At 43.5% G+C, this 16,760-nt stretch overlaps 1 protein-coding gene across 5 annotated transcripts in view; it reads right to left on the reverse strand.

Annotated features, from left to right (window-relative positions):
* ZNF26 (zinc finger protein 26) overlaps positions 1 to 9,368 on the reverse strand; it is a 29,411-nt gene extending 20,043 nt beyond the window's left edge. For 3 of the 5 annotated variants that reach the window (XM_035016750.1, XM_035016749.1, XM_035016748.1), the window contains exons 1-2: positions 9,170 to 9,368; positions 8,890 to 8,942 (exon numbers count right to left, since the gene is read on the reverse strand). In XM_035016750.1, coding sequence (XP_034872641.1) covers positions 8,890 to 8,922 — 33 coding nt within the window. In that variant the 5' untranslated portion in view covers positions 8,923 to 8,942; positions 9,170 to 9,368. Of the gene's footprint in view, positions 1 to 4,213; positions 5,034 to 8,889; positions 8,943 to 9,169 lie in introns of those variants that run through there. The other 2 variants (XM_035016752.1, XM_035016753.1) reach the window with 2 other exon arrangements.
* Positions 9,369 to 16,760: the final 7,392 nt, after the last annotated feature.

Consider the following 16,760-nt stretch of genomic DNA (forward strand, 5'->3'; position numbering starts at 1 on the left):
AAGACGCTGCCCTAACAAGGTGAGGATGCCTGAAGGATGAGAAATGAGGGGAACAAGGGGCTGTAGAAGCAGCTGGACAGAATTCCCTGAAGCAGGGCACTGGGGGAAGGGAGGGAAGGAGGAGACCGTCTGGGTGTCCACTGAGCCCACAATCAGGAGGAACTGGCCCCGTGTTCAGGGATTTCAGTAAACCAGGAATCTGATATCTCTTCTCCTCTGGGAATTTCTGAAGACAGAGGCTTCTGGAACACTCTGTAAAGGCAGCTGAGAAGTGACGTCCAAAGATTCCTAGACTTGATCACCCCTGACAGACTCCTAACCCAACAGCACTGCCTGCAGAATGGAAGACCCAGGAGGGAAGAGACAGTGAGTGCAATTCTGGGTGAGTCTGCAGAAGTAAGTGAGAGAATTGCTCACAATATGGAAATCCAGGGTAAGGCCCTGCCTCAGGCTCCAAGCAACCGCCCGGTGCTGAGCACCAACCACCTGACAACAGGAGCTTCTCTGGTCTAAGCACTGGTCTTCCCAACCCATGAGGAGCGCCCAGAGGAGGAGGCAATAAAGAGATGAGCACCCCATCTCTCCTCTGCAACCTGAGGGGGGCAAGCAGAGGAGGTGGAATTAAGAGCATGGACTGGACTGCCCAATGCCTGAAAGTGACCAGAGAAGATGAGACCGGAATATCACGAGCGCTCGCTGAGACAAACCCTGGGGCCAAGGAAAGGGAGAGCGGACAGGGACGCCTGAGGCTGTGACTTCTCACATTCAGGTCCAGCCCAGGCCACTTGTCAGATCTGCGACTTTATAGCAGAGGAGAAGCCCAAGCAAGGCATACCAGTGTGATTGTGTACAAGCTTAAGGCAGACGCCCCGAGAGTGAACACAGACCAAAGTGGCTGAGTATGCAGACAGGATGGAAGAAGAGAGTGGGAGTAAACCGTGAGGCTTATTTTAAGCTTTTTACTGTATTTTGAGCTTGGTAAGAATAAAAATAAAATACAGAGAAACTATTAAAAAATTTTTTTATTGGTCAAGAAATGAAGAAATTAAAAATAGAAAACTATTATGACCAAGACAGAATCCATAGCTCTAAGATAAAGATTTTTAAATACATGAGATTATTGTACAGAGGCAGTTCTACTGTATGCTGCAAAAAATCACCACTATGCAAAGTCACACAGCAAACCCACAGGGAATATGGTGAGAATGGGGTTGGGGCACAACACCTTTGTCAGCAACACATAAAAAAGAACACCAGGAACCTATTAAAAACAGTAGCAGTTTTACATGTTTAATGTTTAAGAAATACATAAAATGACAATACATCACTTTACCCTGGAAAAGACCTGGTGTTTGGACATCAGAGGGGCTAAAGCTGATCATAAGGTGGTGGAAAGAGGGCTGTGTGAAGTTAGACAGAAGGCTCACACTGTTCCCTACGAAATCAATTTTGTTGAATTCATGTTTTTAAAGCAAACATGGTAGCAGATCTAACTATATTAACGAATTTGTTCCAATAACTTTGAAAACTTGGAAGAAATAAAAACTGTCTAAGAAAGTAAAAAGAACCCAAGCTGGCCCAGAAGGAAGCAAAAAAAGCAAGACTGACTAATCCATGATCACAAAACACACAGAAGTAGCAACCGAAGGTAACCCTCCGTTTCAGAGAGGCCATGCGCCCACACTACACTTAAAAGTAAGTTCTGTCAACATCGCAGGAACATAAAATTCCCATCATGTCTGACCAGACGTTGAGCCCGGAAACCACGGGACGCCTGTACAACACAGACTTGCACAACCCCACGGACAAAACCAGGCAAGTACAGCACAAACTGTAGTCTTAACTCATTTATCATTAGCTCTGATCAAAGTGTCTAGATAAAAGTACTACTCAAGGGCGCCTGGGTGGCTCAGTTGGTTAAGCAACTGCCTTCGGCTCAGGTCATGATCCTGGAGTCCCGGGATCGAGTCCCGCATCGGGCTCCCTGCTCGGCAGGGAGTCTGCTTCTCCCTCTGACCCTCCTCCATCTCATGCTATCTCTCATTCTCTCTCTCGCAAAAAAAAAAAAAAAAAATTTTTAATTAAAAAAAAAAATACTACTCAAGTACAAGTCCTGTACACACAGAGCAAACTATGACAAGGAAATGCATCCAAAAAATTAAAGGACGGTCCAAAATTAACAACAACAAAAAAACCCATCAGTGAAATAAGTCACATCAGTATATAAGCAGAGAACAGCCAACCAATCATCTGAATAGATGAAACAAAGTCATGTAAAATTCAACACTTTTAAAAATCAGAGCTCTCCCCAGGTGAGTTACGTGCTGGGTGTTTCCTTCACTGGGGGCATCTGTCCAGCCTGAGAACAGGCAGGGGAGCCTCTGATGCCCCCTGACAGCAGGCTTTCCCTGTGGCGCATCTGCTGAGTGCTGGTGAGCACAGGAACTGGGCTGCAATGACGGACTGGTTCTCCCACAGTCTTAAGGCACTGAGGACACAAAGAACCCTAGAGGGGAGCATGCAATAACCCCCCCCCAACAACCACCGAGACCACAGGTGAATGTACAATAACTAAAGCGGCACCCCAGCCCCAAACCACCTCCAAGTCTGTTTGATGATGTCATCAGTCATCTCCCTACCTGCATGGCAGAGGAAAGGGGAAACACTCTGATAGAAGGTAACACTGAACTTCGGTCTCTACGGTTGTTCCTTTATACCAACATAGGCATAAAATAGAAAATTTTGAGACATGTGAAGAGGCAAGAAAACAAGACCGATAAATCAAAGGAAAAACACACAACACAGACTCAACAGATGATCCAGAAGTTAGCAGACGTTAGAAATAACTGTCACAGTATATATTATTACAAATACTTAAAATTATAGAAGAAAAGTATACAATAGATTAAAAAGATACTGGAGGGCGCCTGGGTGGCTCAATTGGTTAAGCGACTGCCTTCGGCTCAGGCCATGATCCTGGAGTCCCGGGATCGAGTCCCGCGTCGGGCTCCCTGCTCAGCAGGGAGTCTGCTTCTCCCTCTGACCCTCCCCCCTGTCATGTGCTCTTTCTCATTCTCTCTCTCAAATAAATAAATAAAATCTTAAAAAAAAAAAAAAGATACTAGAAATTTGTTTTTAAAAAACCAGGAGACATTTAGAAATAAAGAATGGATATCACATTAACTAAGCATCAATAGAATAGTTGAGTACAGGACATCCATCCTATGGGAAAATACTCCAAGCAAAGTTGACAAACTTTGGACTGGCCTCCATGCAGAACACCTGGAACTCACTGCTGATGGGACACAAAGCGGTTTCAGCACTTCTGGAAAATGTTTGGTCATGTTCACTAAACTTAAATACACACACACCCATCACTCCTAGATATATGCCAGGTGGTTGTCCACTGAGAGGGAGATTCTGCGCCCCCGGGGATGTCTGGCACTGAGACTTCTGCGCTGGTCACGTAGAGCTGCTGATATCTAAACAGGTAGAGGTCAAGGATGCTGCTCAACATCCTACAATGTACAGAATAGTCCTTCACAATGAAGAGTAATTCAGTCCAAAATGTCAATAGTGCTGAGACTGAGAAATCCTGGCATAAGCCTAACAGAAATGAGAACTGATGTCCCTCAAAAGACGTGTACAAAAATGTTTAGAACGGTGTTATTCAAAATAGCCAATAACTGGATGCAGCCCAAGTGTTGCTGATGACCATGTCTATGATAACACATGAATACAGCAGACAGATTATAAAACAGTCATACAACAGAGGATCATACAACTTGGATGTCACTCACAAACTATGCTGACTGAGAGAAGCCAAATACTTTACTGTACAATTCCAACTATATTAAGTTAAAAAAAGAAAAGAAAAGGCAAAATTAATGGTGTTGTAACAGGAGTAAAAAAATATAAATAAAGCAGTGACCCCTTGGGGGTGGGGGCCAGTGGCGATAGAACAACAGAAACTGCCAGGGCGCTGGAATTCTTGATTTTCATTTGTCTTCAGTGTATACTTTAATATTGTGATTTATAAGAATATTTGGTCATTCAGATGTCCAAAACATATTTCTGATGTGTGTTTGGTCTTCATCCATGGGTTCCTGGCTCAGAGCTCCTAAAACCCTTGGAATTTCCTCTGGTAAGTACAATCAAGGTATCTTTTGTTATGTTAATGAGGCAACTTCTGGAAAGCCCCTAGGTAACCTACCAAAGGGCAGCTGGTTTCCAGGAGACTGTCCCCCATCTCTGGGTCGACAGTGACAGACTGAAGCTGAATTCTCAGACAACCTGCTGGTGTCCAAGAACTGTGTGATGCTGTGTGTAGGGGAACTGCACCCCCACCCTCTTGCTGGAATTGGTCCAGGAACCTAAAAGAATATAAATATTCCACTTAAGGGTTATGCATTTTACTGTAATTTAGAACTCAATTAAATTTTTAAAAAGGCAAAAGCAGCCACAAATGGATATGTATGTATAAAGATATCACAGATCCAACTACAAATATATTTTTTGCATGGGGGTAAAGACAGAAATAATGTTACATAGTGTGAAACCCACTTATGTAATAACCCAGACAAACAAACCAAACATTTTAAGGATATAAACGACTGTAGACAAACATATGTAGAAAGATCTAGAATATACACCAAATTGATTATCTCTGAAGAGAGAAAAGGGATTAGGACAGGAGGGTAATTATAAGACTGAACTGTGTTCTAAGAGAATGTAGAAAAGTACCAAATATGTAACCAAAAATTAACGAGACAGGAATATCCATACATGTGCAGAGTTGTTCATGGTTTCAAAGTCTGTAACAGTGACAAGCTCAACCTAAATTTCCACCCATAAGAGAACAGCTAAAAAATATGGTACATTCATCCTATAGAGACATTTTTCAAATTGTAGAATAATTACACACAGTATGATGCAACTCATATAAAAACAAAACTTTTCGGGACGCCTGGGTGGCTCAGTCGGTGAAGGGTCTGCCTTCAGCTCAGGTCATGATCCCAGGGTCCTGGGATCGAGTCCCGCGTTGGGCTCCTCAATCGGCTGGGAGCCTGCTTCTCCCTCTCCCTGCCATTCCCCTGCTTGTGCTCACTCCCTCTCTCTCTCTGACAAATAAATAAATAAATAAACAAACAAACAAACAAACTTTTCAAATGTTGAATTAAGCACACCTAAAATTCCACCCAATCACCTATAAAATTCGTAAGTAATTTTAATCAGTTCTTTTAAAAAATTTAAGTATCTTTGTGTCTCAAGGAATACAAAATTTCAGCAGATCAAAAGCTGAGAGGCCTGAGAGCAGGAAGTAAGAAGCCCTAGTGGCTACCAGCTGTGGGCATGAGGAGGTGAGTCCACAGACTTAAACCCCCATCAGTGGAGAAACAGCTCAATAAAATGTGGCCCAATCATACTGCAGGATAATAAAATGGAGCTATTATAAAAGGAAACCCTGATCTATATGTATTGCTATGAAGAATTCTAAAATAAATGTAAATCAAATGGCAAACTGCACAATTTATAGAAGAGAACATAAAACCTTGTTTCCTGTAGGAAGGGTCTGGATGGAAACCCCCCAAGCTACTGACTACCTCTTTTTTAAACTTTTGGGTTTTTTACTTTAAGTAGGCTCCACACCAATGTGGGGCCTGACTCACGACCCCAAGAACAGGCACCTGCTACTGACTACCTCTTGACATTAGAGGAAGGAAATGATAACCAAAGAGCTTTGGCTGTGTTACTTACAATCCCATTTTCTAAAACGATGCAATTAAAAATGGTTTTATATTAAAGAGGAAAAGCAATAAAGCCATTTCCATACTAAAATGTGGAACAGACAGCAGTGTACATGATCAGACACGTAAAACGCAGAGAAAAACAATGGGAAGGTTACATAACACACTGTGGATGGCAATCTTTTCTGGGGAGCAGAACAGGAGGGGTGAAGCACTCTTTTACACTGGAATATCTGTATCAACAAAAATAAGAGGGAAGGGAAGGAAAAGAGGAGAAAGAAGAGAAAGAAAAGGTAGGAGGGAGGGAGGGAGGGAGGGAGGGAGGGAGGACTGAGGAAAAAAGATGAGGTGCGTAGGCAAGAGCTGGTCTACAGAGGTGAAGTGGTGCGGGCTAGAACAATAAAGAAGAAGGGAGGAAAATTAGAGTGTGTATATGCACATGTACACACAAACACATACACACACAAAGAGAAAATGATAGAGTGAATATAGCAAAATGTTGACAATTCTGGGTGAAGAGGTTTTTATACAACACTGTACAGGAATTTTTTATACCGTTCTTGTGATTTCTCTACAGTTCCAAAATTCTTCCAAGATGAAATAAAATCAAAAACTCCTAGGGGGTTTCCAGCATGATCCTCCCCCTCACTTACAGGGCCCTACCATTCTGGCCCCGGCTGATGCGCCATCCCTCTCCACTCCAGCCATGGCCTTGCTTTCCACTTGAGGCAGCTGCCACTTGCTTGGAATACAACCCTAGAAATAAAAGTCTGGAATGCTTCCTCCCCCACCACCCCCGCCATCCCATGGTCGTCAAGTTGTCACTCAGACCGAACGTGAATGTTGCCTCAAGAAGGGGTGCCAATCGGGGCGCCTGGGTGGCTCAGCTGGTTGAGTGACTGCCTTCGGCTCAGGTCATGATCCTGGAGTCCCGGGATCGAGTCCCGCATCGGGCTCCCTGCTCGGCGAGGAGCCTGCTTCTCCCTCTAACCCTCCCCCCTCTCACATACTCTCTCTCTCTCTCATTCTCGCTCTCTCAAATAAATAAATAAATCTTAAAAAAAAAAAAAAAAAAAGAAGAAGGGGTGCCAATCTAAAGTAGCCACTCAGCCGCTCTCTTTCACGTGCATAACACTCACATCTTCGTTTATGATGCTCCTCCAGTATGTCTGACCAGACATACCAGGTATGGTATCTCCCATACCCTGCATGGGGTCATGGACCCTGTCAATCTTGTTCATCCCAACATGCCCTAGAAAAATTACCTGGTGTAATCATCAATAAACGTTTGTTAAATTAATATGTGCACCCAAGAATAAGGAAATACTGTTCACATTAAAATGTAAGAGGGACAGGGGTGCCTGGGTGGCTCAGTCAGTTGAGTTTGCCTTCGGCTCAGGTCATGATCCCAGAGTCCTAGGACAAAGCCCAGGGGTAGGCTCTCTGTTCAGTGAGGAGCCTGCTTCTCCCTCTCCCTCTGCCTGCTGCTCCCCCTGCTCGTTCCCTCTCTCTGTCAAATAAAATCTTAAAAAAAAAAAAAAAAAGGTAAGAGGCATTATGAGCACAAACTCTTAAGATACTGCTTTGTTTGAATCCTAGCTCTGCAATAGTCTCCTTGGATACTAGTTTGGGACCATGGACAGGCTTCCCTGTTTCCTCACCTGTAAAGTGGGGACATACCTACCTCACAGGGTCATGAGACTTTAACAACTTCATACACACGAAGTGCCTAGCTAAGAATGGTACCTACTAACACTATTCAATAGTTCTAAAGTCTTCATTCAGTCTTCTTTGTTTACTTACGTACTCTTCCTAAGGTATGATTCTTTTTGCTTATTTTATCTTTCTTTATTGCTATTGTAAATCCAATGTTTTCTCTCACTGTATTTTCCATATGGTTTTGTTTAAGAATAAAAATATCCCGGGGCATCTGGCTGGCTCAGTTGGTACAGCACGCCACTCCCGATCTCAGGGTTTTAAGTTCGAGCCCCACACTGGGCATAGAGATTATTTTAAAAAATAATAAAAAGATCCTTAATTTTAAGGTTAATTGTATGATTCATGCCACTCTGAACTCCCTTGTTCCTGGCACCCATATTCTTCTTGTCACACCCGAGGCATCATACCACCCAAAAACGGTCGCTACTGTCACTAATCATTTCTTTACATTCCACTGTCCACAACCTTACGCAATCCAGTTGGCAACACCCCGCACTACCTCTCAGGAAGTGACTATTCCAACATTCTCTCAGGTGTGGAAAAACTGCTTAAGACTTACAAACACGCAAGGCGCCGGGGTGGCTCAGTCGCTTAAGTGTCTGCCTTGGGCTCAGGTCATGATCTCAGGGTCCTGGGATCGAGCCCAGAGTGGGACTCCCTGCTCAGCGGGAGTCGGCTTCTCCCTTTCTCTCCCTCTGTCCCTGCTACTGCGCGCTCTCTCGCTCGCTCGCTCTCAAATAAATAAAATCTTAAAAAAAAAAAGACTTGCAACTTCCCAAATCCAAGGGCAACTGTTCGTCTCGTAAAAATTCTCTGAGGCGCTTCGTATCACGGCTTTCATGAAGTGCTTTCCTCAAATGCGCAGGAACAGCCACCCTCAAGCTTACGCCTCCCCCGTGCACCGCAGTCCGGCCTTGCCTTTGCCACATCTCCCCTTTCCAGGGCTCTCTTCCCTCACACCCTAAGCTTCCGTAACGGGGATCTTTAATCTGGGTATTTCCCGGGAGCTCCCGCCGTAGGCACCACACAGCCAGCCTCTCCACGGCCTCACTCGCTCCCGGACGCCTCTTCTAACAGGGCTCCCGAGGGGAGGCACGGCCGCCGCGCGAGAAGTCGGCAGTACGGCGATCAACCGCTGACCCCCTCAACCGCCCCGCGCTCCCCCGGCCCTCCCCGCGCCACAACTGCCCCTTCCTGCTTCCTGACGAGCACCCCCGTTACCCTCGGAGTTCAGGGCTGCGGCTGGCAATGAAGTGTAACTTCCGAGGGAGAGGGCGCTGGACACAAATGCCAGAAAACAAGACGTTTCCGGAGATCGGGGGGAGGGAACGCGCGAGTCCGGGCCCTGGCTGGGACGGTAAAGAGATGAACGGGTCCGTCCTCGGTGCCCGGTCAGCCTTTAAAGACGAGAGTCCCTACTCACCCAACACGAAGCTGTCCGAAACCCGCCGGCCATCCCGCGCTGTTTCGTGCAGGCTGCGGGGCAGAGAAGCGAAGCGTGAGGGTCTCCCTGCCGGCCTCACCCGCGCGCACCCAGGAGGGACCTCCCGCCCCACAGAGGGTGTGTCCGGGGCTGAGTCCCTCACGGGGACAGGCCTCCGGGCCTGGGCACAGGCAGGCGGAGCGACGAGTTTGCACCGGGACGCGGCCCTGAAACGGGAGACCCCGAGTCCGGGCTGGCTCCGACCACGCCCCAGACCTACCGTGGGCGCTCCGCCGGCCGAGCTGCTGGTCTGCACGAGATGCTCCGAAGGGGGCTAGACCTGTGCCTCCGCCGGGTCCGGGGCCACAGGAACTCAGAACTCCCCGGGCCCGCTCGGCCCACAAACACCACGGCAGAAACAGCCCTGGAGGCGCCTACCCCACTACAGGCGCGGGTGCGGCGCAGCGGAAGTACGTCAGGCACCGGACGCGGCGGCGCCGGAAGAAAACTACATCTCCCAGAATCCTCTGCGAAGGGTTCCCGCTTGCTGGCAGGGCTTCCCGCAGGAAGCTGATCTGCAGAGGGGCCGAGCCTCGGCGGACTCACCGCAGGGCCGGGAGCCGCAGGCGACCCCTGGTCCCCCCTGTCGGGCCTCGCCGTGCTCCAGCCTCAGTGCAAGGGCCAACATGCCGAGGCCTGAGGTCAAACAAGACAGGGTTCCGGGGGCGCCTGGCTGGCTCAGTCCTTAGGTGTCTGCCTTCAGCTTAGGTCATGATCCCAGGATCCTGGGATCAAGCCCCGCATCAGGCTCCCTGCTCGGGGGGGAAGCCGGCTTCTCCCTCTCCCACTCCCCCTGCTTGTGTTCCCTCTCTCGCTGTGTCTCCCTCTGTCAAATAAATAAATAAATAAAATATTTTTTTTAAAAAGACAGGGTTCTGATCCACAGACATAGAAGAGAAGGACACTTTGTAAGGCCAAAAGCTGCAGGTCACAGGGTTACACAACAGTCTGGAACACCTGTGCCCTAACCCACACAGCCCTGCATACAGGAGACACTGCAGTGGATGGAAAGAAAGAAGACAGAACAAACTGCCAGTCCAAAATAAGCAATTCTCTCATTACAATGCAATAAAACTCTAAATACCATAATTTTAAAAGGCTTTTCTGCCTGAAAATCTTTTTTTTTTTTCAAAAAGCTTTCTATTCAACAAATATATTAATGAAATAGGGAAATAAAGACAAAAGTGTAGACAACACTCTATAAGCATTTATGGGAGAAATAAAGCAGCAATAACAGAAAATCTCACAATCTGGAGTGGTTATAACAATAAACACTAAAAAAGGAGCAAATTAAAGTCTCAAAAACCTAGTGAAAAACCAACAAAGTAAGCCAAAAGAAAGCAAAGGATATATTAAAGATAAAAGCAAACAGACAAAATTAGCCAGAACTGAAAAGACACAAAGTAACTGACATCTAGAGAACACTGTTAAAGAGAAAACCACAGGCCCAAAATGGGCGCACTTAGGTGAAGCCCCAAGTCTGTAAACCCAGAAGTAGTATGTAACCTAACATTAGCAGTCTCAACCTCCCAAAAATGTAATCTTAAAGGGTAAGCACCAAGAAGGTCATCTGTCACAGGACCCTTTTCATCCCCCAAAGGAAGAGGAGGTAATCTACCTACTAAAATTCCTTTGTCCCCAAATGAGGGTGACCTCACCGAAGATAATACTTTTTTCTATTTATGACTTCTTTGCCCTGCTTTTTAAAACCTTTCCCTTTCTGTAGCCCTTTGGAGTTCCCCTCTACCTGCTAGATGGGATGCTGCCAGTTTCATGAATTGAATAATGAAGTCAATTATATCTTTAAAATTTACTTGGCTTAATTTTTATTTAGCAATGCTATCTAAAGACTGTTAAGTATGTATAATTTTTATGTGTGCACGGCACATTCTCCAGGATAGGTCCTATATTGGACCACGAAATTAGTCTCAATAGATTTATAAGGATTGAAATCATACAAAGTATGTTTTCTGACAACAGTGGAATTAAGTTAGAAAGAAAAAAAAAAGGAAAGAAATCAACCCCAGGAAAAATGTAGGAAGTCCCCAGATTAAGTTAAGTAACCCCTAACTCAAAAAAATCACAAAGAAAATTAGAAAATACTTTGAATTAAAATGAAAATGCAACACATCAAAAAAAAGTCTAGATAGATAGAAATCTAAATCCTGAGCTCTTTCCTTTATTCCACTTACCTCTAATTTAGTCTTCCCTTTCTAGCTGAATCCAAAGCTAATCACTCATAGTCTCATAAACTCCCAAGCAGATAATATTTTTAGCAAATTGCAAAAATATATTCTATGTCTACTACTCTGATTGAAGCAAATTTATCTCTTTAGACCTTTCTTAGGCTATCCTCCCATCCGGACTACCATCTTATGTCATTTAAATAAATTTAAATGCATCGTCCCTAATCCTATAGTCTTCCCAGAACTTTCCATATTAGGGACTTTAGTCTCCTGCTAACCCAAGTCTCCTTATTCATAATTATGAATGAATGTATTATGGTGAAAAGCTTCTCCTGGCCTAAAATGATCCGGAACTATTTTTATGGATAGGTAATACCTATTTTAGGGTCTAGGGTTGGAATTGGGTATAAAAGAATGGAAGGATGGGGCGCCTGGGTGGCTCAGTCATTAAGCGTCTGCCTTCGGCTCAGGTCAGGATCCCGGGGTCCTGGGATTGAGCCCCACATCAGGCTCCCTGCTCGGCGGGAAGCCTGCTTCTCCCTTTCCCACTCCCCCTGCTTGTGTTCCCTCACTGTGTATCTCTCTGTCAAATAAATAAATAAAATCTTTAAAAAAATAATAAAAGAATGGAAGGACATTCTGGAAAAGTCCATGAGAGAAATAGACACCTATAAGAATGACTGATGACAGTATTCAGACAAGTGGAGACCAGTGAGGACATTTCAGTATGTAAGTTAATGATAGAACTCAACACAAAGATAGCATTCTAAAGGGTGCCTGGCAGCCTCAGTTGGTAGGGCATTCGACTCTTGATCTTAGGGTCATGAGTTTGAGCTGGATGTAGAGTTTACTTAAAAAAAAAAAAAGAGATACCAATCTGTTCATAAAAGATTTGGGACAGTTTTGGGAGATCCATATGCATTAAAGAAAGTAGAGTTGCAACAATTGATAAATACATACATGTGATTGCCTTGTTTCTTGTTTTCAGTGATCTAGCTTAAGATTTTTTTTCAGTATTGGCATGGGAATTGATGCTGGAAACACCATATGTAATTAATTCATTAAGTTTGTATTAAAACTCCTGAACGCAAATGCCAGAAATATTGCTCAAAGTAGCTTAAACTAACAGAGGAAATGCCTTTTGTAACAGAAGAGGTCAAGCTTCAGGAATGGCTGGATCCAGGGTTTCAATCACCTATAGACTACTGTCTCCCTTTCTCTTCTTCCCAGTTGGCTTCATTTTCAGTCAAGCTTTCCTCATTAAGTAGCGCAGGAAAATACACATACTTTTTAATGGTTCTGGCAAATATGTAAAGATTGACTCTCTTAAGTTCAGACTCCCATCCCTGAACCAGAGTCACAATGACTGATTGTCCAGGCCTTGATCCACTGTATAAAACCAGTAGTTCATTGTCCTAAGTTTCACTGAAACCACACAGACTAAACGCAGGAGAAGGGTTGTTTCCTTAAAAAATAGAGATAAATTATCCAAAGAAAGGGAATGGATGTAGAGAAGGCAAAAATGAAATTTTTCAGGTCTAGTTCTAGAATTACTGACTCCCCTGGTAATGGATTAATCCTGTTAATCGGGAAAGTCACAGCACGAGGAAGCACTGTAACATTTTCAGTGCTCAGGTGATGTCTCAAACACTACAAAATTAATTTTTGTCTATTCTAACGAATTTTGATCTCATATTTATGAACTGTGGTATGATTTGTAATTTGAACCATGTTAATTATCCCTACGGCCTTTATGTCATACATCATTCTTTGTTTCCTGCTCGCCTTTTTTTTTTTTTTTTTTTTTTACTTAAAAGTGCTCGTATTGGGGCACCTGAGGCGCTTAGTTGGCTGAGCGTCTGCCTTCAGGTCAGGACGTGATCCCGGGTCCTGGGATCAAGCCCCATGTCCGGCTCCCTGCTCAGTGGTGAGCCTGCTTCTCCCTCTCCCTCTGTCTACTGCTCCCCCAGCTTGTGCTCTCTCTCTCCCTCTCTGACAAGTAAATAAATAAAATCTTTTTTAAAAAATCAAGCATGAAACTTCAAAGAAATTTTTTAAAAAGTGCTTGTATTTATTTTTGTTCCCATATTTGGAAACAGGCTCTCATTAGATATAGGATTTGTTGGTTAATTTATATGGAAAATGCCTTTAAAAATTATTTAATTTTTAATTCTTTTTCATAATAGTTTCTTTTCTGTCTTAGCTTCCCTGATCGTCTTTCCTATTTCTGTGTTCTTGTAGAATATCTACTATATAAGTCTAGGACTTTAATACTAAGGGACATGGCAAAGGATGAGACAAATTTATTTTTCTAACAGATTTATAAGCTAGCTGGAACAATAAATGTACACATGCAGGAGGTTGAGTTTTGCAGGAAACAGACCTTATAAGCAGCTGGTGTATTAGGGACTGCTCTCAGGATCGACCACTGTTAGGGAATGAGGGAAGCAGGACTGGACAGAAGAAAAAGTTGAATAGTGATGCTTTTACAACAGGGGCCTCAGCTAATCTCACAAAATCTCTGAAATTGGCCATCAGAGATGAACAAAATTGAGGTAAAGGAGTGGGGACTTTGTCCCATTATATTGACCAGTTTTAGGGTATGGGCTGAACCCAAGGAGGCTAATTTTGGTGAAGCAACTCCCTCCAGCTGAGGGCAATTTCTTGAGAGGGACTCATTTATGGCCCCATTTATGGCGTCTGGAGAAATGAGGGCCTCCATCCTGAAGGAGAGTGTATGCCAGAGCACCCGCTACACCAAAGGCAGTAAAACCATCTAGGCAGGACTGCTGAAAGGGGTTACAGATTTTGCAGGAAAATCAGAGTGTTATTATAAAGCCAGCTTTTAAGCAGAACTAGGCAAAACCATGGTAAGACATACCCAGGAGCACCTGGGTGGCTCAGTCAGTTGCGCATCTGCCTTCAGCTTAGGTCATGATCCCAGAGTCCAGGGATTGAGTCCCGTGTCGGGCTCCCTGCTCGGCAGGGTGTCTGCTTCTCCCTCTGCTCTTCACCCTACTTCCTCTCTCTCGCACACGTGCTCTCTCTCTCAAATAAATAAATAAAATCCTTAAAAAAAAAAAAAGACATACCCTGGGTAGCATCACTGCCTATACTTTATACCAATTGTATATACTAATACAACATGATGAAAAGTAGTATTTATACCAATAATGATTTCCAGAGTTCAACCAGGTACATAGAGCGACCTAAATCATTTTTTAGCCAGAAAAAATTTCTCTTTATATTTCATTCTGAAAAGTGGAGCTTGAAATTTCACATGGATTTTATAAATAGGCCTGTGTTATATTTTTCTTTTACAAGTCACAACTTAGACCACCTAGGTTTGAATTTTTGACCTACTATTAAATAGCTTTGTGGCACTGGTTTAAATAAAAGTACTCAGTAAATGTTATCTATTATTACATTTGTTGTTATTCTGTCATTATGAAGTGTGTATGGTTGCAGAGAAGCCCTTGGCGGTTTTCGGTTAGCAGCAGTGATATAAATCAATATTTAAAAAGGATAAATGTTGGGGTGCCTGGGTGGCTCAGTCGTTAAGCAGCCGACTCTTGGTTTTGGCTCAGGTCATGACCTCAGAGCCCTGCATCAGGCTCCACAGTCAGCGGGGAATCTGCTTGAGCCTCTCTCTCCCTCTCTCTCTCTCTAAAATAAATAAATTAGGGGCACCTGGGTGGCTCAGTCGGTTAAGCGTCTGCCTTCGGCTCAGGTCATGATCCCAGGGTTCTGGGATCGAGCCCCACATCAGGCTCCCTGCTCAGCAGGAAGCCTGCTTCTCTCTCTCCCACTCCCCCTGCTTGTATCCCCTCTCTTGCTGTCTCTCTCTGTGTCAAATAAATAAAATATTTAAAAAATAAATAAATAAAAATTAAAAAAATTAAAAATAAAATAAATAAATAAATTAAAGTGTCAAAACAGATACAGAATGTTTTGGAGGACAGAAGGACTACAGCCTGGTGGAAGAGAGTTCACCACTTCTTACATGATTCCAGATATACAGTGAAGACTATGATTCCAAATTGCCTTCTCCAATTCCTTAACTTCGCCATGTTTTCCTATTTTATTTCCCTTTATCTTATCCAGTAGTTTTCGAAGTTTAGATTTCGAATGAAATCACTTAACCAGGTTTTTGAGACATGTGTTCTTTATCCAGAGGATGAGATTTAGACATTTGTATTTTTAATAAATTTGCTAGGTAAATATGATGCTTGCCAAAGTGTGAGAATCACTCATTTAGCCCTTTCTCTAATATCCTTTCTCACTTTCCTACACAAAAATCTTCTAATTTTCAGTGTTATTGTCCAATTTTTAGATTACAAATCCATAATTGAAAGCTGTCTGTCAGTCACGTCTCATTGATATCATTGAAAGTTTAATGATCGTACTTTTAACATAGAAATTTCCTTCCTTCCAGGAGTGCCTGGGTGGTGCAGTCGGTCGAGCATCTAACTCTTGGTTTTGCTCAGGTCGTGATCTCAAGGTCGTGATCTCAGGGTCGTGGGATGGAGCCCCATATTGGGCTCCATGCTGAGTGCAGAATCGGCGTGGGACTCCCTCTCCCTCTGCCCTTCCCCCTGTGCTCTCTCTCTTGCTTGCTCTAACCATAAATAAATCTTAAAAAAAAAATTTCCTTTCTTCCAAAGTAGTAAATCAAAGTAGTTTTTTTCTTTCATGTTTCAAACTTGGAGTCTAGGGTATTTATGAACATTACTCATCCCAACACAAAATAATGGAACAACTTTTAAGCCATGAGCTTAAGTGTTCCTGATTCAGAGAAAATTAGGAATGTAAAACTATATACAGAGCAAAAGGAAAAGCAAAAGACATTTCAGCACCAAGCAAAAAATGTTTTCTGCTGGCCAATACACAAACCTTAGTCTTTATCTGAGAATTCTTACTTGAGAGAAAGCTTATTAACATTTTATCTTTTTTAAAGATTTTATTTTATTTATTTGACAGAGAGAGAGAACGAGAGAGAGGGGAACACACAGAAGCAGGCTTCCCGCCGAGCAGGGAGCCTGATGCGGGGATCGATCCCAGCACTCTGGGATCATGACCTGAGCCGAAGGCAGACGCCCAACAACTGAGCCACCCAGGAACCCGGCTCATGAACATTTTAAATCTGAAAAAAATTTTAGTGATTTCTAACCCAACATCAGAAAATTCAAGCTGGAATCAAACTCTATGAAGATAATTCCCGCATATACAGAACGGACATTACTCAACATGAAATAACTCATAAGGTAGAAAACCCCTCTAAATGCAATATATATTGACAGTCCTTTAATTGTCATTCACCCCTTATTGAATGCCAGGATATTTATGCTAAATATAAAGTTTCTAACTATATATAATGTGGGAAGATTTTTAGTTATTGCTCAAGCCATATTAAACACCAGAGAATTCATACTGAAGAAAGACTCTATGAACCTAATGAGCATAATAAAGTCTTTAGATACCATTAAGACTTCATTACACATCAGAGACTTCTAGGCCAAGATCCAATTTTACCCAAAATAAACGAAGAAAACAGGTCCCATCCCCAATGTGAAGTCTGAAAGAACTAGCTATGGGGGGATAAACTAAATTGCCTACTTAAATGAG

This window comes from Mirounga leonina, unplaced genomic scaffold (genome assembly GCF_011800145.1).
Source record: "Mirounga leonina isolate KUSES-001 unplaced genomic scaffold, KU_Mleo_1.0 Mir_171, whole genome shotgun sequence".
In the NCBI taxonomy this organism is placed as follows: Eukaryota; Metazoa; Chordata; class Mammalia; order Carnivora; family Phocidae; genus Mirounga; species Mirounga leonina.